Source organism: Pipra filicauda, unplaced genomic scaffold, assembly GCF_003945595.2.
Source record: "Pipra filicauda isolate LSUMZ 115617 unplaced genomic scaffold, ASM394559v2 scaffold95_size2449627_pilon, whole genome shotgun sequence".
Taxonomy (NCBI): Eukaryota; Metazoa; Chordata; class Aves; order Passeriformes; family Pipridae; genus Pipra; species Pipra filicauda.
In genome coordinates, this window is record NW_024105153.1 from 87,434 (window position 1) to 113,358 (window position 25,925).

Below are 25,925 nucleotides of genomic sequence, written 5' to 3' on the forward strand. Positions count from 1 at the left end.
TTAAAACTACAAATTAGGACAGCATTTTTCCAAGGAAACCCTCTCTGGTGCTGGCCAGGCAGAAGATCAGTCCGTAGGGCTCTTGTGCATTCCCGTTGGGTTGCCTCAAGTGCTGCTCAACAGAACAGGCAGCTGCAGTTAAACAGAGCCACTTCTCACCTTCTCACCAGCAAACCGCCCAGCTCGCCCATCTGATAAACAGCAGGTTGGAAAGGCATTGGCACCAATGCTTTGTTTTTAATGTGCTGTTTTTCTAAATTCCCATCAAATGTCGAGGAAGGGTGTACCCTGGTTCTGCTTCCTTTTGACCTTTCGCTTGCTCTTGGCCGCAAGGGGTGAGGTCCCACGCTTGTGTTTCAGCATGTTTGTAGCGGTGCCGTTCAGCCAAGGGGGGGCGGGGGGTGTGGCAGGGTGGTGGTGGTGGTGATGTTTTGGTTTGGCTTGGCTTTGTTTTCCTTTCCAAAGATGGGCCCAATGTGGAAGAAGGCAGGGAAAAGTTGAATTAAGAAAAGGCAGCTTTTGCGGTTGGGGCGCACGATCGGGAGTCAGCAGACGCAGGTTCTATTTCTGGCACCACAGCAAAACTTCCTGATGTCGCTGGGCAAGGCAGCTCACCTATCTCCACCTTGCCTTGCCTCCCTCCCGCCAAACGACGAGTGCTCCTGCCCTCGCTCGCCCGCCGGGGCGCGGACAGGGATGCGGCCGGGGCGGCTCTGCTGTGGGGCTGCGGGCGGCACGGCGGTTCTGCCTCGGCCCCGCAGCATCCTTGGGGGGCACCGCCTGGCCCGGCACTCGTTACCGCAGCTCGCTCAATAAACCACCCTCTGCCTTGCTGCGTCCACCCGCAACCCCCCCCCCCCCCCCCATCCAAGAGACTCCTTTGTGCGGGAGGCGGGGGGCGGCAGGGCCGTACCCCGGGGGGCGGGCGGCCCGCGGCGGCGGCGGCCCGGGGGGGCGGGCGGGCGCGCCGGGGGAGGAGACAGGCGGGGAGGGCGGCACAAAAGGGGCTGCTGCAGCCCTGCCCGCTGCTGCCGGCGGGGCTCCGCTCGCCGCGGCTCTGCAGCGCAGCGCATCCTTTCCCGCGGCCGGGAGGAGGTGCCGGGCCGCTCCGCGGCGGAGAAGGAGAAGGCGGAGGAAGGCGGCGGGGGGCTGCGGGCTCCGGGCTCGCCTCTCGCCTCGCCTCGCCGCGGCCGGCGCCGAGCCATGCCGGGGGGCGGCGGGTGGGCCGGGGGCGAGCGGCAGCCTCGCCCCGCCGGGGGCCCGGCGGGCACCGACACTGCGCCGGCCGGGGGTGAGTGAGCGAGCGGGGGGCGGCGGCGCAGGGGGCGGCGGCGGGGGCAGCGCACACCCCCCGCCCCGCGGCGGAGGGCGCTCAGGGCAGCGGCGGCGAGACCCCCATCGGTCCGGTCCCCCCCCACCCCCCCGCCGCTGCTGCCACCACCTGCAAGTTGCGCCTCGGCCCGGGGGTGCGGCGTCATCCCTTGCGAGCGCTGCTGGAGAGGCTTCCCCCGCCGAGCCCCCACCTTCCCGCTCCTTATTTATTTATATTAGTGCTATTTTTTTATTTCTCTTTCCCCCTCCCCACGCCCCCCCTATAATCCCGGCATCCCCTGCTAGGGAGCATCGTCTGTGGGGAGGAGGGAGGTGATGCTGCCAGCCCCCTGCCCGCCGCGGAGGGCTCGCCGAGGGTGGAGGCACCATCCCTCCGGCTGGGGCACTGCAGCGAAGGCCCATCTGCTGCCCGGGCTCGACTTGCGAGGAGGGCACGGGCTGGGGATGCGTGCCAAGCCTGCAGCAAGCGAGAAGGAGTAACAGGAGTGCGTGCGTGGGAGGGAAAACATCCATACAAATATATGTGTATCATCATCACCATACTTCCCCTCTGCCCTGCTCTGTCTCCATGTCAGATGGCTATAGTCCCCCCATTGGGGGCTGGCTGCAAAGGGTTGTGGGCACCCAAGTTCTTCACGCTGGTGCAGGGCTCTCGTGTTGTCTGTGGGCTGGAAATAGCTGTATGTCCTGCTGGAGTGACACAAGCTGGTGTAGCTCAGTCCTTGCGAGAGTTTTGCACCTTGGGTGAGTGTGACAAGGTTGATGGGGAACACAGCATCTGCTGCAGCTCTAGACTTCCTCAGACAGCTCAGCAAGGGAGAGAGTGTGGTGCGGGATGGAGTGCCTCAGCCCATGGTTTTCCTGTGGGGATTTCCACAGACTGCGTTTCTGTGAGCCGTGCCTGGGTCGTGCGGGAACCGTGCCTGTTTCCCAGAACTGAAGCTGTGGTCTTGCACCTTTCCCTTCCACCCTAGGGCAGAGCTTGAGTCAGGAGCTAGCCTGCCCTGTCTCCTGCACACAGCGTGGGTGCTGAGCACCTCCCTTCCCATAGAATGGCCCTCCAGTTAACTCCAAATCCCTCCCCTTGAGTGGGAAGTTCAAGCCCGTGAAAACACTTGGTGGCACCACTGCTAACAAATATGACTTGAGTCACCAGGAACCCCCAGCCTCTCTGCAAACTGAATTTCAAATTCCTGCCTACTGCTTATGTATCTCTCACGGTAGCAAGGTACAAATCAGCAGGAACTTTTCGCATCCCTTCCCCAAAGGGTGTCTCTTGTGCCCCGTGGATCCTACATGCAGAAGTGGTGTTGAGTCCAGCTGGAGCCTGTGATTTTGGAAGCACTTGCAAGTTCCTGTAGCTGCAGCCTGGTTGCTGTCAGCTCCTCAAGGGAAGAGCTGAAATTAAGCGGGACACTCAGAGAGCGGAGAGCCATCTCAGAGGGGAGGGAAAACTATGGGTGTTCCCACCTTGCAGCTAACTTTCAGTTTCCAAAGCCCCCCTAAACAGCTGTAGCACCTGTGCTTGTGATTCAGCCTCAGTGGTAGTGCTAGGAATGTGTCTTCCAAGCTGGAGCGGGAGAAGAGCAGTCCTTTGAGCTGTTCCTGGGGAGCCTCTAGCCTCCCTGTACCATTATAAAACAAGCATTGAATGAAAACTGTTGCATACTGTGGAAAAGAAATGAAGCTGTGACTCTCTTCTACTGCATGTCATAAAAGTCCCTTGAAGATTTATAGCTCCTCTGTGCCCTCAGGTAATTTTGCAGAAGTGGTAAAAAATCCACTGCAAGGTATAACATTCCCTCCCTGTGAGGAGTCTGCTATACCTGTGTAGCTTGTTTATTAATGCCCTGGATATGGAAATTATATCCTTAGGAGAGGGGAGGGGTTCTGGCTAGCTGCAGGTGTGTTTTCTTGCCCAGTTTCTAATTTGGTGGCCCAGCCGCTGTCTTTTGGTTAGCATGCCTTTGGCTGTACATGCTGCTGAGGCTCATCTCCATTACATGGGCCCGGAAAGTGAGGGACTGTTTCCAAACTGGGTTCAGGGGCTGAGCTGCCACCTGCCTCCCTCCCTCCCTGCAAGCGCAGGTAAGGTTGAGAAAAGAGAGAGTTGCCTGTGTGGCACACAGAGGTTGCCTTAGCAAGGAGGGGTGGAAAATAGTGTGTGTATTTGCATGGATGTTGGCTTTGGTGGATGCTCACAACTGTAAACTTATCTGGAGTACTTGTGCCCAACATGAGATGGGGATAGCTGGTGTGGAGGGTTGCTGGGACTGTGCTGTGATCACAGAGCCTGTTTAACCTCTGCCGGCTGCATGGCAGGCACAGATACGCTCGGTGTACTTGCCTGAGGAGCATACCTATGGGGTTTGTGTGCTCGTGTATATGCCTTATGTTTACCTTTCTCCTTCTCCTCCCACGTGCAGCTGGTTAAGTGCAGTGTGACACTGTGGCCTGCCAGCTTGGTGTAACACGCTTATTGCATGTTTTTAAGGGATGGTTGTGTGACAAACGTGGGTGGCTGTTTGCTGGGTGCACTTACCATGGAACACCTTCACTCTTGCAGAGTTTATGCCTGCAGTAAGTGTGGAGCATATAAGCAATCATGGACATGGCAGTTGTTCAGGACAGTGCACGTAGATGTTGTGCACGCTCAGTGTGTGAAGGGCACCTTAGGACAGACGAGTTTCTTTCTCTGTCCCTCCCTTGTTTTGACCTGTCATCAAGGAGAGAGAAACTCAGTCTCATGGCAGGGTTTATAGCTGAGTTTTCAGCTTGGTGTGCCTGAGCTTGAGAGTAGCATCTTTAAGGTACATCTGCTATCGTAAATTCACACGCGCACACACGGCCCCTGCATCAGATCATAAAAGTGGAGGAAGGAAATGGGGGAATTTGATAACTGAATGATAGGGCAAGCTGGTCCAACATTCATTCCTAAAGGCTGATTAGGTTTTAGGTGGGGTTAGTTGCTCTAAAATGAGCCCCTTTGTACATTGTTGGAATCTGTGACCCAATCAGTGGGATGTAGCTGGAGGAGGTGGTGCTAATGAACACTGGTACAGCTGACAGTATCTCTGGCAGAGAGGAAGGCAGAGGGTGTACTGACTGGCACAAGAGATGTCTTCATGTCTTTAGGTCAGTGAAAGGTGCCTCAAGGGGCTGGTTCATGTTATCAGCCCTGACTATAGAAGCAGAAGAGTGTGGGTAGTTGTCCCCACCTGTTTTTCCCTACTGTCACCCATCAGTTCTGCACAAAAGGTCAGGCTGCATTGTACTTGGCACAAAATGCCATCACGTCATCAGGACACTACAATGAAGCATTACAGTGGAATCTGAAGTTTGGGGAAGGTGGGTGCGTGGAACAGTGCAATGCAAGGGGACGTGGAGGGGTGTCTGAGGAATGCCTGCTGTTCCCCACCTTGGATGTTCTTGGAAAGGCAGTGATATATCTGCAGTGCACGTGTGGACTGTGCTGTTGGGTCAGTGATGCAGGCTGGCCTTGAGGAACTGTGACAGAGCTGCATGGAGAGACCAAGCCCAGAATTGTGGGCAGCTCTGGGTCAGGTTTGGGGTGCTTTGGTAGTCAGAGGAGTGGATTGCAAGGTCAGGGCTGTGCAGGTTGGGGCTGTGCCACTGTAGCAGTGCTGTGAGATGCCAGGACCAGCTGCTTGTCCCAGGGGCCAGGGCAGAGTTGCCCTGCTAGTGAGTTCCCCCTTCTCCTGGGGGATGCCAAGAGAGATGCCATTTGCTGGAGCAGTGGTGTAGGATGCAGAAGAGCACTCCATGCCTGCATTTGTGTGAAATGAACTCTGAAGGAAAGGCAGAAACATGATTTCTTTACCTTCTTTTTCTGACTTCTTTGCATTCCTTGCAGTGCAGACCCTTTACTTCCCCCAAGCTCTTCCTGAAGCACAACAGGTACCTCCTGCTCTTCAAACCTCTGAACACCTGTAGCAGGGTGGGTGTATTTTTGTGCTCAGAAACTTGCCTGGTAGAGGGGATAGGTGAAAGTGAGTGCGGCACTGCACTTTGAGCTTTCATCAGGCAGGCTGAGGGAAGAAGCAGCATGAAGGGAACTGCCTTACAAACAGCAAGGGCTTGTTCTAGAGCTGTGACTTAGGAAGTGTTTATTCCCTGCTTTAGGAGACCAAAAGTTACATGAGCTGCTTGCTGTGGGGTCCTTGGTCTCTCACACTGAGATAACACTTCCCCCCCTGGCTGAATAGGCAGCTGGATGAGCTCAGTTAAGGTTCCCTGTTTCCCCAGCCAGGGGAGTGCCCAGGTCTATGTCTAAACAGGCTTTTTCAAAAGGTTGGCCATGGCTGTGGGATATGACCAAACAGAGCTCTGCCAGCAGTCTTTTTCAGCCCATAATGCACAAGCTGTAAGCAGCAGGAGAGGTGAAGAGAGGTGAATGTGGCTGACCAGAGGAAGAAAGGCAGTGGGGGCATTTCCTCTTTCTGGGGATCATCGGTGTCTCATGTTTTATGACAGGGTTTTTCTCCAAGAACCTCGAAGCAACCCATTAAGCTGCTTTTAATTAGGCAAGCCCTTGGAGTGGAAAAGTTTCTCATACTTCCCATACAGGGAAACTGAGGCATGGAGCAAGGCTGTGCCTTGCCCAGTGATAAACGCAAGGGCTTGTCAGGAGAGCAGCAACTGGGGTGCAATGCTTCCCCAACTTGCTTTGCTGTTGCCTGTCTTGGGAACCCTGGAGAACAGCTAGGTGTGTGTGCTGAGCTAGGGGTTACTGATAACTTTCAAGTCACTGCTTGGATCCTGCAGCCCTTTTCTCCATAGATATCACCTCCTCCTTGATCTGCTGCCTAATCTATAATCCCAGTTCCCTGCTGTCTATCCCTTGGAGGGAGCATCATTTTCCCCTCTGTGTGTAAATCCATACAGTTTGGGCTAGGGCTAGTGAGCAGAATCAAAGTCCATGATCTCTTTAAGCTTTGGGGTAATTTTTATCTTAGGTTGTTGCTGCATGTGTCTTGCATGATAGCCAAAGCTGCAGCAAGCAGGTTTCAAGCATACCTGAAAGACTAATGCAAATCAGACCTGCTGCATAGCGGCTTTGCAACTGTGAAACCTGTGATCTAAGCACAGGTATCTGCTGTGCTGACTTTATCTGTGTTAGGATCCCCTGTTTTGGCATGCAGATACTGGAACTGAGCGGAAAGGAGAGAGACAGCATGGCAAAGAGACGTGAAAGGGAGTCTCTCTCCTAGATGCTGAGCCCTTTAAGAAAGAAGGGGAAGGTAAGCTAGAGCCCTGAGATTTTAAGCTGGTTGTGCTGAAGCTGAAGAGAGGGCTACAGTAGTGCTTTTAGTTCCTCTTTCCTCTGGCACAAATGCCTCTAGCTGGATAGCAGGGGAAAAGAGGAGGATGGAGGCCTGTACAGACTGAGCATGTTGGGCACGGTCAGATCTTGGAGGCTGCAGCAGCCGGGAAAGGTAGGGTTTTGGAAGAAAGCCTGTGTAAGGGCTGAGAGTGGATTGTGCTTGCTGTGTGAGGAAGTCGCGTTTTTGTGGAGCTTGTAGTGTGAGGGCTGGCTCTGAGGCAGAGCAAAGGGCAGGGCAAACAAGGAGAGCGGTGCCCTGGAGTGATCGGCGTGAGCTGCCCGCTGTTGCTTAATGACTCCATTTCCAAGGCAAACCTCGGTAGCCCTGATGTTCAGGGAGGCAATATCTCCCGAAAGCAGAGGAGTGGGGCAGAAAAACAGACTGTGATTCTCTCTGTTTTCAGCTCAGCCTTCCCCATACATTGTGCTAGCAAAACTGTTCCTTCCTTACTGCCTCCAGGACTGCCCCAGCAGTCCTGTCCTCCCCACCTTGCTCTGCGAGTGCTGGCCAGCTAACCCAATTGGTGGAGGCAAGACCAACCGAGCAGCCTTGCTTGAAAGGGACATAATTTTCTGCATTTTCTCCTAGGGCCGTGTGAGGCCTCTGGAGAAGAAGTGGATTAAAGGAATTGCTGTTTTCCCGTCAGCCCTGTGTCCCCAAATACCTCCTGTCGTGCTGTTGTTCCGTGCGGGCCTGGCTGTGAGCAAGTGGCCATTGTGCTCTCAGATATTGGCACAGAGCCTCTGTGGCCTCAGAATCCCCATCTAGCAGCAACTTTTGGAGGAAAGGGTTGACCACACCTGCATTCAGCTTGGCCAGGGGGACGATGGGATTGCTTTTGCATAATTTAGCAGTCTCTTGAATTATTTATAGTGCAGTTGTGCTCTGGAACAGAGTCTTCTCGCTTCCCGTGAGCGCCTGGGGGGGAGGGAAAGGGAGTTCGTCAGGCATCCAGAGTCTATCACTTAGCGATGAGGAAGTGCTGTGGGTTTCCTTTCTGCCATGTTTCTTTGCATGTGCCTCTGTGCAGCTGAACTGCCCTGAAAATCCCGTTCTGGTTTCTGCATCACTCAGGTGTGTGATACTGCTGAGCATCTTCATGGCTTGGGACTGTGCGAGATGTTCCTGAGTTCAGAGCCTTGTCTTTCCAGCAAGACTGTTGAGCTGGAGACAATGAATCTTGTGCTTGGATTTAGTCCCTCACTCAATTACTGTGCTGTTCTGTGGATCTGGGGCAGGGATCTTTGGGACTGTTCTCTGAAATATTCAGATGCTTGAAAGCATTTTTTTTCTTTTGAAGGCCCATCTTGTCTTGCCAAAGTGTTTTTTAGATTTGGTATGCCATGGTCCGTTGAACTTTACAAGAGATCATCAGGACCTGAGCATTTGATAGATCAGGTGGTTGAGCAGCAAACTGTGCAGCTGCAATTCCCATCACTTCTCAGTGATTAAACCCTGAAGAGAAACCGATTGAGGACAGAGGGAGACTGGGGCAGTTTGTTAAGGCTCTTGCAGCAGCAGAGCATCATGAAGATGAGCTGGGTAGGCTGACCACCCACCCCAGCTATGTATGAGCTTAATGCTCTTTGTCCCTCTGCCTCACTCTGGCAGGTTGCTGTACCATTCAGATGGGCTGTCCCACTCTTGCCCTGCTTGTCCTGTTGATTTCAACATGACCACAGCTCCCCTACCCGCACTGCACATCGTTCTTGTTCATTACTGATTTTCATGGTGTGCTTACACATCAGTTTTGTCTTTCTCCTTTCCTTCCTTTTTGACCTGTCTGTGGCAGCTGACTTCTCAGAAACACAGTTCAATATAAATGTTTGTGTTACTGAAGACCTGAAAGGGGAGGAAAAGGGCTGAGGGTGGAGAAGGAAAGAAACTTGGCCTGTAATCAAGTGATTGTGGCAGTAAACTGCTCTGTCTGCTGTACAGTTGAGCAGAAATACTCAGCTTCCCTGTTTTTAACTGCACAGTGTGTTTGTGGCTTCTGCATTTGGGGAAGAGCTGGCCAGGCAAACACTAGTTGTTCCCTGGACAAGCTGCCCTGTCCTGATTCTCAGATTCTGCAGCATGAAACAAAGCCCATTCTTTCATCGAATGTTTTACCTCTTGTCAGGGACATTGGCAATTGGCTAAATGCAAAATTTCTCCTCATCCTTCTCAAGAAATAAGGCAATCTAAGGGAAGAATGTGAAGACAAATGGTCCCCAAATCTATGTAATATCCGGGATGCCGTGTGATTTCACTGATGAAGACTAGCTTTCTCCTTCTTTTCCCTTAGACCTGCTCCCAGTCCTTTCCGCTTGATTTAATCTGGAGATCGAGGTACTGCTTTGCTTAATGAAAGGGAATGTTTGTGCAGAAGTAGTAAACATATTGTTGAGACCCAGGCCTGCTGCACTGTCTGTAAACAAGATCCAGTCGTCTGTGGGAGGCAGAAGAGAGATTTATGTGACCCTGAGTTAAGTGCATTAGGAGGCTTTTGATTTCATTCTGGGAAACTGCCCCTTTCCGTGGTACCATATGCCTGTTACCGGCATAGAGCTGTTACTGCAGAATTGATTTGTGTGGATTTAATCCGAGGGGCTGTGATGCTGCAGTCAGAAGGATAGCATAAGCAGGGGGCTGCCTCTGCAAGCCAGAGCCTGAGGTGCTCTGCAGAGCCCCTGAGCTCATGCCCTTTGTCCACCCCAGAGGTGGGAGTCTGGGCTGACTTACTCCTGCCCCAGGGCAAGATATTGAAGAGCTCTCTGCCTATCAGCACTTTCTTTACCAAAATAATAACAAAATGAAGTGGCAGCGGGGGATCCAGGCAGCACTGTGTTGAGGTCTTGCCTAAGTCTTGAAAGAGGAAATGAAGAACAAAGGCAGAAGAGACAAATAAATAAGGGTCTGTTCATGGTCCAAGAAAAATTCCCATGGGCTTGTGTAACATTCTCGGGAAGATGTGACACTCCCTGGGCTGGAGTTAGTTTTTGAGAAATGAAAGGAAAGGGGGGAAAAAGGCGAGAGAATTGAGGGGGGGGGGTTGGGGAAGGGGAGGAGAGAAGGAGAGAGAGACACCCTGGAGAAGCCTCTCAGCATGGCGTCAGGTTTCTCTGGCTGTTCCTGGTGAAGAGGGGTTAATGCTCTTTGCATGGGATTGGCTGGTCACCAGACATTCAGAGAAGAGGGGGATTCGGGGGCTGCCAAGTGGGACCCCTGTGGCCTGAAAGAAGGGGAGGAGGGGAAGGAAGAGGCTGAGAATGCTCTTCCAAACAGTAATCAGCTCAGCTACTGTGGGAAAGTGAGCACACTGCCAAACCCCAAGTAGTTGGTGATGGATGGGGGAGGAAAGAGGGTGGGGATGGAGGGCCGGCTCTTCTCCATGGCCACTAGGATCTTGCTGCTATTCCATGGCCTCTCTTTATTTATTGTCTTCTAAGGTTTTGATCTGTCTTGGAGAGCTTTTATCCTGGGGATGCACAAACAACTGCCACCCACTTCAAAAATAGCTGAAGGCAACGTGGTTTCTGCCTGCGTGGGTCTGTGCACTTTACCCATCACCGTGGCATCATGTGCTTCTTGCCTTCTTCCTCCTTCAGCTGCCGTGCTCTGGGCCCACAGGGCACCTGCCTCACCTTCCTCTGGTCTGTTCAACTCGCATCTCCCTGTTGCTTGGGCTGTTACACAGTCCCCAGGGACTCTCCTGCTTTCTTTTGCACAGGGTTTATGTGACATTCCCTGGCCTGTCTGCCACACGGTCTTCATCCATGAACCCTCAGCTCTGAGCATAATCTGGACTGTTCACCTTGGAGCTATTCTCAGGATTTGTGACTTGTACTCCACTTGCTTGGCATGCATGGAGTGCCTGCCAGGATCTGCATTGAAAGCAGTTACCTGCTGCTGGTTCTTCTCCAGTTCCCTCCTTGAGATGTGCTCCTTCCCTGATGCTGCTGGGAGGAATTAGTGAGCTCATGGTGTTTGAATGGGGGCCTTGTTGGAGATCTAGTTAGATGAACAGTGTCTAAAGTTCTGTAATTTTGACTGTCTGAGGATGTATCTACTTGATACCACGGTTTTTATGAGAAGCAAACTGGTGAAATAATTTAGAAAGTTTATGCTGGTCAGCTGCTTCTTCCCATGCCTAGGCGTTTTCTTGAAGTTTATTTTTAACCCAGTTAGATCTGCTGCTGATTTGGCTGTAAAAGCAGACTTCCATATGATTGACGACTTGAATTCATATAACTGACAACTGAGGGATGGGTGAGCTGTGAAGGTGGTGAGTGAGGGGAGAGAACCTCTGAAAAAACATCCTGTGTTGCCGCATGCCTCGCTTGTGGTGTCTGAAAGCATGATTTTCTTTTATCCTGAGACAACCTGTTTTTGTCCTGTCCATCTCTGCAAGGCACAAAGACTAGCTGGGAGGTCTCACATACTTCTTGGATTACCCCATGGCCTGTCTGAGGACATAAGTTGCTTTTGTGTGCAGTTCTGTCCCTTTTTTCTTTCCTTTTCTTCATGATGGAGTATTCCTCCCTCGTAAGATACCACAATTAATAAGCAAAAAAATCTAGCCAACTTGGTTTTGCGCTGCTGTGACCGCTGTGCTCTGGAAGCAGGGAGCAGAAGCAATACTGCGTTTGGCTGGGAGAGGGGCCTCACATCCTTGGTGCGTGTGTGCACTGCTGAGTGCAATCAGCAAAGCCTCAGCTCACCCTCTGATGTCCTGAGAGACCCAACCGTGGAGCCAAGTGGTGATGCAATCTCCAGGGCCATCACAGCAGACTTTGTGGAACCAGATGTTTTGAGGAGGCAGTAAGCAGGGTTGAGGAAGAGTCCTTCCAGGATATCAAGCGTAAGTGAAGGAGAGAGGTGCTGCTTCTCCTTTAGCAGGAAGAGCACTTAGACTAGTGGTGCTAAGAAATGAAAACTGGCTTCTGAGAGTATATGAAGGATTAGAGTGTGCAGAGGCATCTCTGAAGCCATGAAAATTCCTATGGTGAGACTGGATTTAGCTGGAGAGGGGGGATTAGCTACAAGGGAGCCCAGAACAGCTGAAGGATACTGAGAAGAATATTTGACAGATTCCAGTGGAGTTGGAAATCCAGCTTAGTTTTCCTTAGTATGCAGTACTGCACCCTTGTGATGTCCAAGTACTTCTTGGATAAAATTAAATTGGTGTCTCGTAGGCCATTACTGGATTTCACTAGTGTTTTCTAGTCTTCTATGAGAAGATCTTCTTTTAAACTGGGGGTTGGAGAATTATATAATTATGCTGCTATTAGTTTTATGGTAGCTACGGTAAGAACAGTCTGTTCGAGTGGAGGGTTTTATAATGGACTCTGAAGGTGTTCGGATGCTGGTCTATTCTGCTGATTTCTGGAAGATCAGTCTTGAGCCAAAGTCTTGTCAGTAAAGACCACTTTATCTCCAGGTGCTGTGTGTTCTGTGGAGAGGGTTAAGAGCTGCTTTGTCCCACAGCGTGCAGCTGCCTTGCTGAGACTGGAGATGTGGCATCTAAAATAACCAAATAACTAAATATCAGGACAAGACACTTGAGAGAACAGTTGAAACAATGAAAGCCCGTGGAAAGTGTGGAGTCCAAAGGTACTGTGCTTCTAGAGTTGAAGAGGTGAGCAGCCACAGACTGGAGGCTTTGTGTTGCATCCGTCTTAGTTTCTGTACGCAGCAGATGGTAGCAGCTGGTGTGGAGCACTTGGGTTTCCTAGAAGAATGTGTAGAAGAGACATCTGATTTGTTTGTTTTTTGACCATAGATGTTGCTGGTCTGTTGAGACCTAGCAAGGTCTTGTGGTTGACTTTTACATAATGAGTCTGCCTTCCCTGGGAAGGGGAAGGCAATGCCTTTGTTTGCACTGTGTTATCAGCCTTCCCTGGCCAACCTCACCTTAGTCTTGTGTAGATGCACCCTTTAGCTGTCTTTTTTTTTTTTCTTCTTCAATCGAGTTTTCTTCCTGGCTTGATGAGACCTACTAATGGTGTGTGGATGGCAGCTCTGGGAATTGTGGTGGCACCCTGTTGAGTGGTCACCTTGTATCTCCGCTCGCCTCCTTGTGGAAATGGAGGGAAGGTGCTCACTACAGAGCCTCACTCTGCCTTAGTTGCTAAGTAAGGTCAGGCTGTGTTGGATGGCTTGCTCCAGCTGTTTGGGCTGTCAGCAAGTCAGTGGCACTTTGTGGTCAGTTGTCTCAAAGCTGCAAAGGAAATACAGAGCACGAGGTATTGGTGTTTTGCATTAGTGCTGTGGGCAGCAGCTCTTGGTGAAGGTCACGGGAGAATGTTGTATCCCGTCCTTGAAACGTGAAGGGAAGCCGATATGGACCTGCTTACATTCAAACCACCTTGTGCTGTGACTCTGCCAGAACTTCTTGCTAACGTCCTCATAGCTTGCTGTCCCTGAAAACACCATGGCATCCTTCACATGAGAGAAGTGCTGAGCCCTAGCTACCTTCTGGTACATCTTGCTCCTCTACGCTTTTTCTGCTGTCCAGCTTTGTATGATAATCTTCTCTTCCTACCATTAAGCAAAGCACAGTCCTGCTGTCCCTGAGCTTGCTTTGGTCATAGACAAATACAAGTTTTATAGTTTCTCCTTCAGTGAGTGTTTGCAGAACAAAAGTAACTTGATATTTTAAGAGCGTTTAGAGTACTGTGGCTCTGATGCCTGTTGAGATTTCTGTTCCCTGGGGATGGCAGATAGTGCTTCAGAAATGCAGAGCCTATCCCATTTGTCTCTAGCTGGAGAGAGCTGGGCCCTTGCTATGGAGGATGGAAGTCATACTGGATTTTAATCTGCCATGTGAAAGCAATTCACATTTGTGAATTGAGAGCTTTGTGTTGACGTGTCTGAGTGATGGGCAAATATGTTACTGCATGGGTGTTATGGGATAACTTTAGGCTGAGGAGATGAGCATTTTGGTATTGGGGAAAAACAGAAGCTTCTGCTCTGATTTTGTTCTCCACAGGAGCTGTGGAGAAGTCTAAGGAGTCTTGCATTCCATGCCCTAATGAGATGGAGTGTGGCAGCAGCTTGTTAGTGGCCTCTTGCCAGTGTTCTCCAGAAGAGAGCATTAGGACTGGTGAGCTGCCAGTACTTACCGGTGCATATCTTTCTCTCTGGCTTCCTGAAAAATAAGTATATGATTTCAGGATGGTATAAATCAACCGGTCACTTGATATAATGGCAAAGTAAAATGCTAACAGGTGCCTGGGGATAACTCATGTGAGTACAACCTCTAGCTTTCCTCCTTCTCTGAAAGCCCTTCACCTACATGGTAGACACAGAACTTTAAACACGAAAATATCAAAGGGATCCCTTACAAAAAGAAGCTTTCAGCTTGTCTTGCCAAGACTGAGTGTTGCTGAAGCAGTTTGTGTTTCTTAAAGAAAGAGCTTTGTCTTAATAGAGCTGACTGTCCATACTCCTGGCTTTTTCTTCTACTTGAACATTAAAGCTTTTCTTATACTACTGTTTTTAACCTGACAGCAACTTGATCACTCTCCTGGAGATCAAGTTGACTTTTTTTTCCCTCTTCTCACTCAAAATTGTCTTGCTGTTTTCTGTGTTCCTGGTAACTGATGGCTGCTTTGTGTTAGAGCAGCTGGGCTCCTTTATGACAAACTGAGATGTCTCTCTGACTGGTACCTCCTTTCTCATTTCCACCACATGTAAATGTTTTGGTGAGGGGGGGTAATAACAGTTTCTCTGCTGGCCTTTGTCTCTGACTAGCTACCACTCAGACACATCTTTCATTGCAGGGCTGATCAGAAGATATGGGAAGGGATACGTGACCGATGTTATTTAGTTTCTTGACTCACGTAAGGGTGCGCGAGTGTTCTCCACTCCCTGGCAGAGGAATCCCTGGCATGTGAGAATGAAGGTGGTTCCCAGGGATGAGATTTTGAAGAGGACACACCTTGCTTCTTTGCTTTCCCCCCTTTTAGGAGGGGATAGGAAATATGTTCATGCTCCCACTCGAGCAGTGGAGAAATGGCCTCCTGGGACATGTCAGCAGTGGAACAGCAGAGGGTACTGCAGGGTCAGCTTGCTTTGGCAGAACTGCAGGGGCTGTGCACACCAGCCTGGCTCTCCCAGGCACAGGCGGCAATAGCGGGGGAGGCAGCACAGCTGTGCCCAGGGCTCATTGTGCCACTGGGTGAAGAGCTGCAGAGCCGTGTGCTGAGCCTGACAGATACTGATGTATGCAAATGTCAAGTGAGGAAAATGCTTTGCTTCCTAAAACCGTGTGTCCTGCTATGTTGACACGGTGCACTACATCTCAGAAAATGGAGCAGTTTGTTGAATGTCAAGAGTTATGGCTTTTTGTCTGGGAGTTTACTGTGGCACGCAGAGCATTACAGCCATCTGAGAAAATGATGTGCCTTATGCAATTCCTTCAGCGCCTGCCCTCAGTCCTGGGCTGGCCCAGAGGAAGCTGGCTGCCTTGCATTTGTGTGTCCTGTAGGAACTGGAGCGAAACCAGCATTACCTGGCAGCCATTGGGATTACCATATTGGAGCAGGTCAGCCATTTATCTTGCCTAGGTTTCAGCAACCTGATGTCTGGAAGTAGTGCCTTGGAGAAGGCACAGGACACCTGACTGGAGAAAGCTGTACTCATTTACCGGTGGCGGACACTTTCTCCTGACAGCCAGTCACGGCTAATTTAGTATTTTTGGCTTCTAGTGCCCTTCTCTTCCCCACACTTCAACACACAGAGCAAAAGCTGGTGACATGCAAGGGAAAGGCACTGAATACTCCTCTATCTTCCAAGTGATCTTGCTGCTTCTGTGAGACATTAGTAGAGACTTCAGGGGAAAAAAAAATCCTGGACATGAGATGCTCTTGGGGTTTTCTGCAGCCCCTTATTTTTCTCCCATGAAGCTTGACAGCAAGCCCCAAGATGATTCTTTATGGCTTTTGACTGGAGAATATCCAGCCCCTTCATGGCTGGATCACCACAAAGGTGTGACCTCCCACCAGGTGGGCCATGACCAGGTGTGTGAGGTCAGGCTGTGGAGCTGTGTTGGGTGGGTGCAGGTGAGGCTCTGCCCTGGTGCAGCCCCCTGAGGAGAGCCACCATTTCCTCCCTACCCACCTGTCTGACAAGGTGGTCTCCTGGGGGTGCACAGAGCCAGCACCCTGCCCTGCCACTGACCTGTGCTGTGTTGAAGTATATCAAACCCAGTACTAAACATTAAACAATAGAATTAAGCTGTCTCTTTTTTCCTTGTTTATTTTTCTTTTCATTTTTAACTCTCCCATGGCCGTGCTGTAACTTTACCACCAGCTTCAGGCTTGCAGTCCTTCTGTCAGAACTTGAGGTGGGACTCCTTGCCCTGCCACCCGAGTGCCGGGGACAATGTCAGTGGATGGTTGCTCTCACTAAAAACACGACTGCAAAGTGTCCAGAAATGCTTGTTGCTGAGCTGTGAGGTACAAGCGTGGACAACCCCTCTACCAAAGTCTCTGTCAGAGCCATCTGTGGAGAGCCAGATGCCTTCCTTTGGGTGGTTCCTGTTTGTCTAAATGCTTTATGGCTTTTCACGTTAGTATTAAATTCCCCTCAGGTTAATCAGTAAACGTGCTCTGTGTCTTATTTAATACCCTCTGAAGCGATGGGAGCAGGCTGGGTGCTTCTTCCTTCTGCTCCCACAACCTGCCCATGTGCCAGCCTTGAGGAGCCCTTGGGCAGGGGAGCAGCCTGTGGGGCTGGGGGTGTGGAGCAGCTCCCCCGTGGCTCCCAGAAGCAGGGACTACCTCCTAGGAAGGCATTGCTGGCACCATTATGTGCCATGTGGAAGCTTTATAGGTGTGGTGCCTCTCAGGAACTTTGGCCCTAGAAAGGGAAACTGCTGGGGGCAGAGAGCCACCATAGGGAGGAGCATGTTGTGGAGGGAGCAAAGTGGTACATGTTGTGTGCATGGGGATCTCTGCCTCTGCCTGTCACTGCAGGGAGGGTTTCGTGCTCCAGTGAGCAAAGGACAGCCTGTGGATTGCAAAGGGCTCTTGGATGATCTTGCCATGCCTAGCTTTGCCCCAGCTTTCCTTTCCCTAAACAGCATATGGTGAGCACCTTTTCTCCTTTTTCCTTGGTGGAGCATTGTGCGAGATTAGATTTTTTTAATCTTATTTTTTTTATTTTTGTCCTTTTTCTGGATTGTATCTTCAATCGCTTCTCTGCCTGACAGCAGCTCTGCGTTCCTTGCCTGGGCTGGAGGTGGGGAGGTAATGTAAGGAAGGATGAAGGCAATATTTTGTGGCATTTGGAGGGAAGGATTCTGCACTGCTGGCTTCTTCCTGGCCTGACACAAATCCCTCATGATGGTACAGTAGTACCAGCAAAGACAGTGAGGTGTTTATTTTAGTCACCTTGAATCCAGATGCAAAAAAACCTCAGCATTTGGTGCACAGAAAATGAAAGGCAAAGGGCAACATTTGGAGATATAGAGGGCTTGAGAAGGACGGTAGAAGAGTTAATGTGAGAGGATCTTAAACTTTTATTTTTGTTTTCCAATTCCCCATGTGAACTTGGGTAGCATTTCCTAGGAACAAGGGTGGGTTTTTAGGGCGTGTGTTGAGCAAACACTGAGAAAATCTGGGGAGCGTAGGCTGCCTCTGGCAGTCTGACTTAATGGTCTCGGTCCTTTAGAACTGCCTCTCTTATACTGGTCATGTTTCAACCATGCCCCCCCCACACACTCTCACCCTTCCTCCTCTCTATTTTCCCCCAACCCTCTGGTGATGCACAGTCTGAGGAGGTCTATGTTCATTTTGTTTCTGTCATTGAATAGGGGACAAATCTGCCAAGTGCAGTGAGTTCACTGGATCATGAATTCCTGTTACTCTGCATTTCCTGTCTTTCTACCCCATTGCCAGTGCCTTTCTTGTCTCAGTGGATTTATGAGACTGTGACTGATCTAGCAGAGGTTCAGCTTGGTGTAATATAGCTGAGGGAAAAGACCCACTGAAGATGGCAGGGGGTGGGGGGAGTAGTTCCTGGATTCAAGTATCTGAAGATGCATGCTGAATTTGGACCAGCTTTCTGCCATCCCCAGCCTGTTTTTCTAACGATGGTAAACTTTTTGCACTTCAGTAACTATTGAATGTGACTTTCCTTTTCATGGCTCTTCCACAGGATGAAGATGAGACGCCATAAGCTCTTTCTGACTCTCTGCATGGCTGGTCTCTGCCTCATCTCCTTCTTGCACTTCCTCAAGGCCCTTTCCTATGTCACCTTCCCCAGGGAGCTGGCTTCGCTTAGTCCCAATCTCGTCTCCAGCTTCTTCTGGAACAATGCCCCTGTCACACCTCAGGTCAGCCCTGAGCCAGGGGGTGCAGAGTTCCTCCGCACACCCTTGTACTCTCACTCCCCCTTGCTCCAGCCCCTGCCTCCCAGCAGAGCCAGCGAAGAGCTGCACAAAGTTGAGTTCGTGCTGCCAGAAGACACAACAGAATACTTTGTCCGTACCAAAGCTGGTGGCATTTGCTTTAAACCAGGCACCAAGGTGTTGGAGAAACCACCCGTGGGAGGTCGGCTGGAGGAGCGAGCGGATGGCGCGGCCTCGGGGCGGCCGGTTCGCAAGCCACTGAGCACCAGCGGAGCCAAGCGGCGCAAGTGGGTGGAGTGTGTGTGCTTGCCGGGCTGGCACGGCCCCAGCTGCGGCGTCCCCACTGTGGTCCAGTACTCCAACCTGCCCACCAAGGACCGCCTCGTGCCTCGGGAGATCCCCCGGCGGGTCATCAACGCTATCAACGTCAACCACGAGTTTGACCTGCTGGACGTCCGCTTCCACGAGCTGGGTGACGTGGTGGATGCTTTCGTGGTGTGTGAGTCAAACTTCACAGCCTATGGAGAGCCACGGCCCCTCAAGTTCCGCGAGATGCTCCTCAACGGCTCCTTTGACTACATCCGCCACAAGGTGCTCTATGTCTTTCTGGACCACTTTCCCCCCGGCGGCCGCCAGGACGGCTGGATTGCTGACGACTACCTACGTACCTTTCTCACCCGGGATGGCGTCTCTCGCCTCCACAACCTGCGCCCGGATGACGTCTTCATCATTGATGATGCTGATGAGATCCCGGCCCGTGATGGCGTGCTCTTCCTCAAGCTCTATGACGGCTGGACAGAGCCCTTCGCCTTTCACATGCGCAAGTCACTCTATGGCTTCTTCTGGAAGCAGCCAGGCACCTTGGAGGTGGTCTCAGGCTGCACCATGGGGATGCTCCAGGCTGTCTATGCTACTGACGGGATACGATTGCGACGCCGTGAGTACTACACCATGCCTGGTTTTCGGCAGTATGAGAACAGCACAGGACATATCCTGGTGCAGTGGTCGCTGGGCAGCCCCCTCCACTTTGCTGGCTGGCACTGCTCCTGGTGTTTCACCCCTGAGGGGATCTACTTCAAACTGGTGTCAGCCCAGAATGGGGACTTCCCCCGCTGGGGTGACTATGAGGATAAACGAGACCTCAATTATATCCGGGAGCTGATCCGGACTGGTGGCTGGTTTGATGGTACTACACAGGAGTATCCCCCTGCTGACCCCAAGGAGCAGATGTACGCTCCCAAGTACCTGCTGAAGAACTACCAGCGGTTCCGCTACTTGTTGGAGAACCCCTACCAAAAAGCAGAGGGTGCTGGGTGAGGCCACGAGGCTCAGGCTCATGTGGGAATTCACAACAAAAAGGGAAAGAGTCAGGTGTTTTCGTCTGTTCCTTTTCTTTCTTTTGTTTCCTTTGTTTATGGGCAGCGTGTGCCATTTCTCTGGGGTCTCTGCCCTCCCTCCCTCCTTCTTCTTTTTCCCTTCATCCCAGGGTGATGCCTGGGAACCTGAATTCCTCAGTCACGTAGGCAGGAGGAGGAGAGATGTTGGGGACCTACTCTGATGGTAGCATAGAGACTTTATTGCATCCTCCAAACCTCTCCTGCTGCCTGGAGAGAATCTCTGCAGCCAGCTGGCAGATTTTCCTCCGGGAGAGGCTGGGAGGGTACCATGGGGAGAGTGGGCAACTGTTCCCATCCACCCTCATCCTTCATGGATTGGAGCAAGCACAGATGCAAGCCTGGGCTATTCAGTGAGCGTGTGAGTCAGCAGACGCAAACTGATGCAAGTGGCCATGTCTGATGTGTGTCACTAGCATTTTTCGGATGAGTGAATGTGCAGAAACATCTCAGAATGCTTTTTGTTTGTTTGTTTTGTTGTATACCTCTATATTCAGAGAGTATTTTGGGGAAGGGAAATCCTTTGCTTCTAAGGTGTCCTCCCCAAAATGCATCCCCCTCTACAGGTTTAATGCATCTGGGCTGTATGTTGCCCCAGCGCTCTACCAATCCCGGAGCAGGCAGATGGGAAGCAGAGGAGAAAGCCGGCTTTTGTTGTTTGCTTTTTTCCACTAATTTTCTGCCCCTGCCCCCATGACACTGCACTGGCTTGTCCCACAGAAGCCAAAGTGTTTTCCCCTGCAGTATGTGCTTCAGTTGGGGCTGGGATAAGCTGCAGGGCGCTCAACCAGATGGTGAGAGTGTGTGTTTGCAAGTGCATGGTTTCCTATGTGCATGAGTGCTAACATGCATGGGTTTGATGTGCACGTGGGCGTTCGTTACCAGTACTGGGGGGGAAGGGGGCGTAGTTGGGCTTGGCTGTGTGTGCTTTCAGGAAATAGTGGGATCCAGAAGCTGCAAACTCAGTCTTGGCATGGATGACTTCTTGAGGAAGTCATACAAGAGGACCAGGGATAGCATTGGCTCTGCATAGCAGTACTGTACATGTTGGACTGTTGCATACCTCTCTGGCTGCCTCTGCAATCTCACAGACAGTGCCTGCTGCAGAGTTGCTGCTTACATGTGCTGGCTATTCCTTCATACCGTGGGGTAGTAAAAGGGAGAAGATGAAGGGCAAACTTCTGAGTTTGTTGTGGGGGAAACAGAGCTGGTCAAGGCACAGGATCCATCTGTCTGCTCTTAGGGTGTGAGTGAGCTCATGAAGAAACAGGCCATGGGCAGATTCTCATGGGGCCAAGAGACTGTTTTGGGACTACCATGCAATCCAGAGAGTGTGTGCAGCCCACATCTCCAGCCTGGACCATGCAGAGGGGAGGGGATCTAGGAGGATGCTAGTTGCAGCTCTCTGGGCTGGTGTCTGCTCAGTTTGCCAGGGATGGGTAGTGAGGATCTGGCCTGTTTTATTGGATTGATTCAGTTCATTGAAGAGGCAGATTCATGTCTCCACCCTTCCTTAACAGATGGCTTGACAGGGTGTCCAGACCCTGGGCCGTAGCAGGTAGAGGGTGAAAAACATGATGAACTTGCTCTCTTAGCCTTGCAGTGGAAAGACTGACTCATGTTCCAAGCAGAGATCATATGGAGGAGGAGAAAGAGGAAAATGTTGGCATAAAGAAGTGGCCCTTTTGACCAGCTGTTCTAAAGCAGGGGGGTTTCCTTTGCCCTTAACTCCACCAGGGCTCTGTGTTCTTGTATTGTCCAGCATGTGCCACCCTTGTGCTTCATTCCTATCCACGACTCTCTTTTTCCCTCCTAATCCCTCTCTAGAGAAGGGAAAAATGTCAGCAGCAAAAGTAACTTGGTTGCCTAATAAGGCTGAGACTGGAACAGAGTAAAGATGAACGTCTTTTTCTGATCATATTGAGATGCAGTTCATCTTAGCTCCTTTCATGTCTTGTGTGCCATAATGCCTGCTTATAAGAACTGAAGGAACCTCTTTTCTTGTTATTGGGGTTTTTTTGTCTTTTTAAATCGCTGTTCTCACTTTTGTTATGTCTTCCCCTCAGGCAGAAAGCCCCCTTGGGAACTGGGTGGAGTGAGAAGCTTTGCTAGGCAGAATGCTCTTCTCCCACAATGAAGTTGTGGCTCTTCTAAGTCCAGACTTGTTGATGCAGCAGGAGGGACTCTTGTCATAGTCACGGGGTCCTGGTGCCAAGCAACTGTGTGGAGGTCTTGGGTGCAGAAAGATTGTAGAGAAATGGGGACCCAGCTGAGAAAGAAGGAGCCTGTGTTGAGCAAGATGAAAGCTGTACCACTGAGGCTGTAGCACAAGGGGAATGTGCTTTTCCTGGGGACAGCAGGAGGAGAGCAGGTGTGTTAGCTCATAGGATTCAGCAGCTGAAAAGTATAGCAGGAAGAAGCTATTTCTCATTTTTACTCATAGGAGGGAGCCTGAGATCTGCTCTTGGACCTTTGGCATTGCCTTGTCTTAGTGATTGTAACACAAGGCCAATGCCAGGCTTTGCTGGAGACAGAAGAGAAAGACAAGTCAGTCTTTGCATGGGTGCTTTGGCATCACTGGAGCCCTGTGAAGCAGGGGCTGAAGTGCCTGTGTGCTGGGACTGCACCTCATTATCTTCCACAGTGGGAGCAGCTTCTCGTCTAATACCAGCCCTTCTCATGCATGGCCGTCCTCAGGGATTTTTAGTGCACTGCAAATCATGTTTTCAGTGTTGAGGTATGGCCCTTGTCTCTTGGGAGTTTCAGATAAGTCTACAGCTGCAGTATCTGCAACTCCTATTCCTGAAGTACAGCCTGTTGTCTTCTCCATTATTTGCTCCATCATTCTCCTCTTCTTCCTCTGATTTGTCTTTCCCTTTTGCCCCCTTAGGCTGGAGGAGAAGGTCCTACTGGAATAGCAATGCTCAGGTTCTTCTGTAGGACTCTGACCCTGTCTGCCTTCTGGACTTACTCACTTCCTTACTCTAAGGAAATTAAATTTAAACCAGACTTCTGTTGTGGTGGAAGGAAGGGGCTTTACAGATGAAATGCATTCTTTTTTGTTTCTCTTTCTCAAGAATTGTTTAAACATTTTTTTGGTATAAGGCCAAACTAGTCAATGTTTCTGTCTAATTTGTCTGGCTAGCCCTGTGTTTATTATCCTTAGGGAGCTAGAATGCTTGTCATTAAAAATCTTCCTTTTTGTCCCTGGAGGAACAGACACCAGCAAGCTGACTTTTGCACAGTAATTTTCCAAGGTAGTGGCTTGCCCTCTGTTCAGCCTTGCCTGTACTGCTGTGCTAGGACCTCTGCAACCAGTGCATGGAGGGGACAGCCACCCCCCAGACAACCACCACAAGAGGGAACCCAAAAGCATGTGGGTGTATGAGGCGGGAGAAAGGTGAAGCAAGAGGCAGGTTTCTGTTAGATCTTTGTTTCCCAGTGCTGAACTCTGAGTATTGAGACTCCTTCATCTTATCTGAACCAGGTACTGAGGCTTGAGAAGGACCAATAACCCTGTCCTGCCTCTGGGCTGGATAAAACCAGAGCCTGACGTCTGTGGGTTGTTGCAGCCATAAACAGTGAAACCTGCTGTCTCTCTGGGAGCAAACTCTCTGGTGGAAGGAGGGAATGCATCGCCAGCCTTTCCTGCAGCCCTCTTCAGCCTTGTGCTTTTTCTTTCCCTAGATGTTTCTACCTTCAAATTGGTGCAAAGGAAGGCCAGGTAGTAGGTGAAGTAGTGAGTGGCACACCCAAGCCTTGCATTTCTTTCTGCCTGCCTATCTTCTGTTGTCTGTCTTAGTGCTTCCCACCTGAAAAAGGAATTGCTTGCCCATGCATGGCTTTAGTCGGAGAACCCATCTTCCTCCTCTGCCCTGAGTGAAGGGAAGGACCTGCAGCAGCTGAGTTTGCTAAAGCAGGGGGAGTAGGGCAGGTTAGACATCTTTGCCCCTTTGTGTGTAATGCCATGCCCAAGTGACAGACAGAAAAGAAAGGGTGATTTTGTGCCTGTGTGGTTGGTATGAAGGATGACACGCTCAAGCCTACTCTTGCTGTTGCTTTCTCTGATCCCTGTATCCTGCTAAGGTGTTTGCTGTTGTGCTGCTCAGGCCAGCCTGTTCTTTGTGTCTCTGTGACAGGTAAACAAGGAAACTTTGTGTCCTCCAGGTAATGTGAGTTGTGATGGAGGGAGGGTATTCATTCCCCTCCGCTCACCTTGGTGTGTCCTTGTGGGCTGTTAGTGTCTCTTCCCCTCTTCAATATCCCCCAGGCTCTCTCCCTGTCTCCCAGCTCCTGCCAGCAATCTCCATGGCTGCTATGCCTCTGCACTGTGAAGACACGTGTCCAGGGTCACTCCTGGTGCGATTAGTGAACACTGGTGGTGAAGAGGAAGGGATGACTAGTCCTGGCTTCATTGGTCTCTAACCTTGGCGAGAAAGGAGGGAAATGAGTGGGAAAATGGATCCTGTATCCCTCCATTATTGTGTTCTCCCTACCCTCCCCAAACCCCTCCTTTCTGATATCTGAGACATTGGACAAACTCACGTTATGGAAAGAGAAGGAAGAGAAGGGGAGCTGGAGAGTAAGGGGGTAACAGGAGGGGCTCAGATCCAATACCAAGAAAGAAGAGCCGTTTCTAATGCAATACACTGTAATTTTAAAGCTTTGGGGACTATATACATTGGATTAAGAAGGGATCTGAAATGCTCTGAGACTCTTAAGAATTCAAACCACTGGTTTTTCCTTCCTGTGAGGATAATGATGCAGTATCGTCCTGGAGGTGGTCTAGCAGCACTTCTGAGCCTGGGATCGACCTGGACCTACTGGTGGTGTTGCCCCTGGAGTGGCTCCAGAACACCCTGCTTTGGAAAAAGAATGTGTGGACTTGCCAAAAAAACAAAAAGAAAAGAAAAAATAAGAGCATCTGCAAATCTCCTTTCCACTCTGTAATTTATAAACAGCAAGTAATAATGAACTTTTTGTAAGGATAAATCAAATGTACATTCTGAAATCATTTTCTCTGTAAATGGTTGGATTTCATTTCACCCTTAAAGGGATGCTTAAAAGGAGGAGATAATAATAAAAATAAAAAAATTTACAAAGTATGAAAGGATGTGTGTGACACCTTTTATTTCTGATTGCCTCGTGGAGGGGCTGTTGGAAAATGGAGTGAGGGAGCCTCCCAATCTTAGTGGAACACTGTTCCCAAGAAGGGAGATTAAGAGGGAGCCCAGCTGGTTTGGGGACTGATTGCTGATTTTGTGGGCCCAGGTCAGACCTAATCTTCTGCATGTTAAGTGAATATAAACATGTAAAGGCACAAGAGTGGGGAACAATGGCTGCTAAGTGGCTCTCAGAAGAGCTGGTGGATGGGAGAACCAACGTCACCTGCTCATGAAATGGTATTTTGACACCATCTTTGCTCCCTTGGATACGTCCCTTTTTCTAAGTAAAGCACTGGAAATCCTGAAGCCCCAAATTAAACCTCCCCATTGCAGAAATACCTCTCTGGCACATGACCTCTTTGTTTTAGTTTATTTTTAAACCTGTCTAACATAGTTTTGGCTGTTCCCATTACTTGGTATCAAAGCCTGATCCTGCTCTGAATCCTTCTAAACATCCAGCCTCTAAAGTGCCTTTGGTAAGGGCCTTTTGTAAGCTCATGTGCCATCTACTGCCATTTCATTTCTTACCTTTTAAGTGTCTTAGACTTCAGGTTCTAAGATAGTGACTGTAAACATCATAGGTTAGTTTCCTCATAAACATTAGCTCCAGTGCATTCCCCTCTTCTTTCTGCCTTCCATGTCAGCCTAATGTTTTCAATTCTCCTCTTGTGGAAGGGTCTCTTACCAAACTAGTGGCTTGTGTTGAGCATTGCTGAAAGGGCCTGAAATAAACATGCCACCCAAAATTAACAAAATTTCCTATTAAGAATTTTTAGCATTCACAGCAATTACTGTATTTTTGTGCCTGAACAGGGAATAATCTAAAAATAGATAATGGCCAACGTGCCTGAAATTCAATTTTTCAAGAGGGAAAGTATAGACCAATGGCAGTTTAGTGAGACAGTTTAAGAAATGAGACATGACTAGGTCAAAGGTTCTCCCGCGTTATTTTAATTGCCTCCAACACAAAATCTTCACTGACATTTATATTATTTTAAGAAGTAACCTAAATGGCATTTCTTTCATTTCTTGCAAGGTTTTAAAAGAAGGCATTGACTGAACCCAGGACTTTTTTCCCCAGAAAGCACAAGCTTTTGCTGCAGGAGTCTTTGAGAGAAGGGTTGACTCTTGGGCAAACAGTCTGCTGTGGAGACCCTCATTTGCAGGAGCAGTGCTGACGGTCTGCGGAGTGTAGGGAGCATGTGGCTCCACCACCAGCCCTATATACCATCTCTCAGAGGGTCCTTCAACATACCAAAAGGGATCTAGATGCATCCTAGATATGGATATAGAGCCTTAAGCACCAAATTGAACCAGGAGCGTGCAAACCATCCAACGCTACGTAAATCCT

At 50.2% G+C, this 25,925-nt stretch overlaps 1 protein-coding gene across 1 annotated transcript; it reads left to right on the plus strand.

Annotated features, from left to right (window-relative positions):
• Window positions 1–1,033: 1,033 nt before the first annotated feature.
• Window positions 1,034–24,519, plus strand: MGAT3 (beta-1,4-mannosyl-glycoprotein 4-beta-N-acetylglucosaminyltransferase). Its single transcript, XM_027722701.2, has 2 exons — window positions 1,034–1,291; window positions 17,823–24,519. Exon 2 carries the CDS (start codon window positions 17,824–17,826, stop codon window positions 19,330–19,332), a length of 1,509 nt encoding a protein of 502 aa, XP_027578502.1. The 5' UTR covers window positions 1,034–1,291; window position 17,823; the 3' UTR covers window positions 19,333–24,519.
• Window positions 24,520–25,925: the final 1,406 nt, after the last annotated feature.

Coding starts and splice junctions, on each gene's coding strand:
- MGAT3 (XM_027722701.2), top strand. CDS start 17,824: ATGAAGATGAGACGCCATAAGCTCTTTCTGACTCTCTGCATGGCTGGT.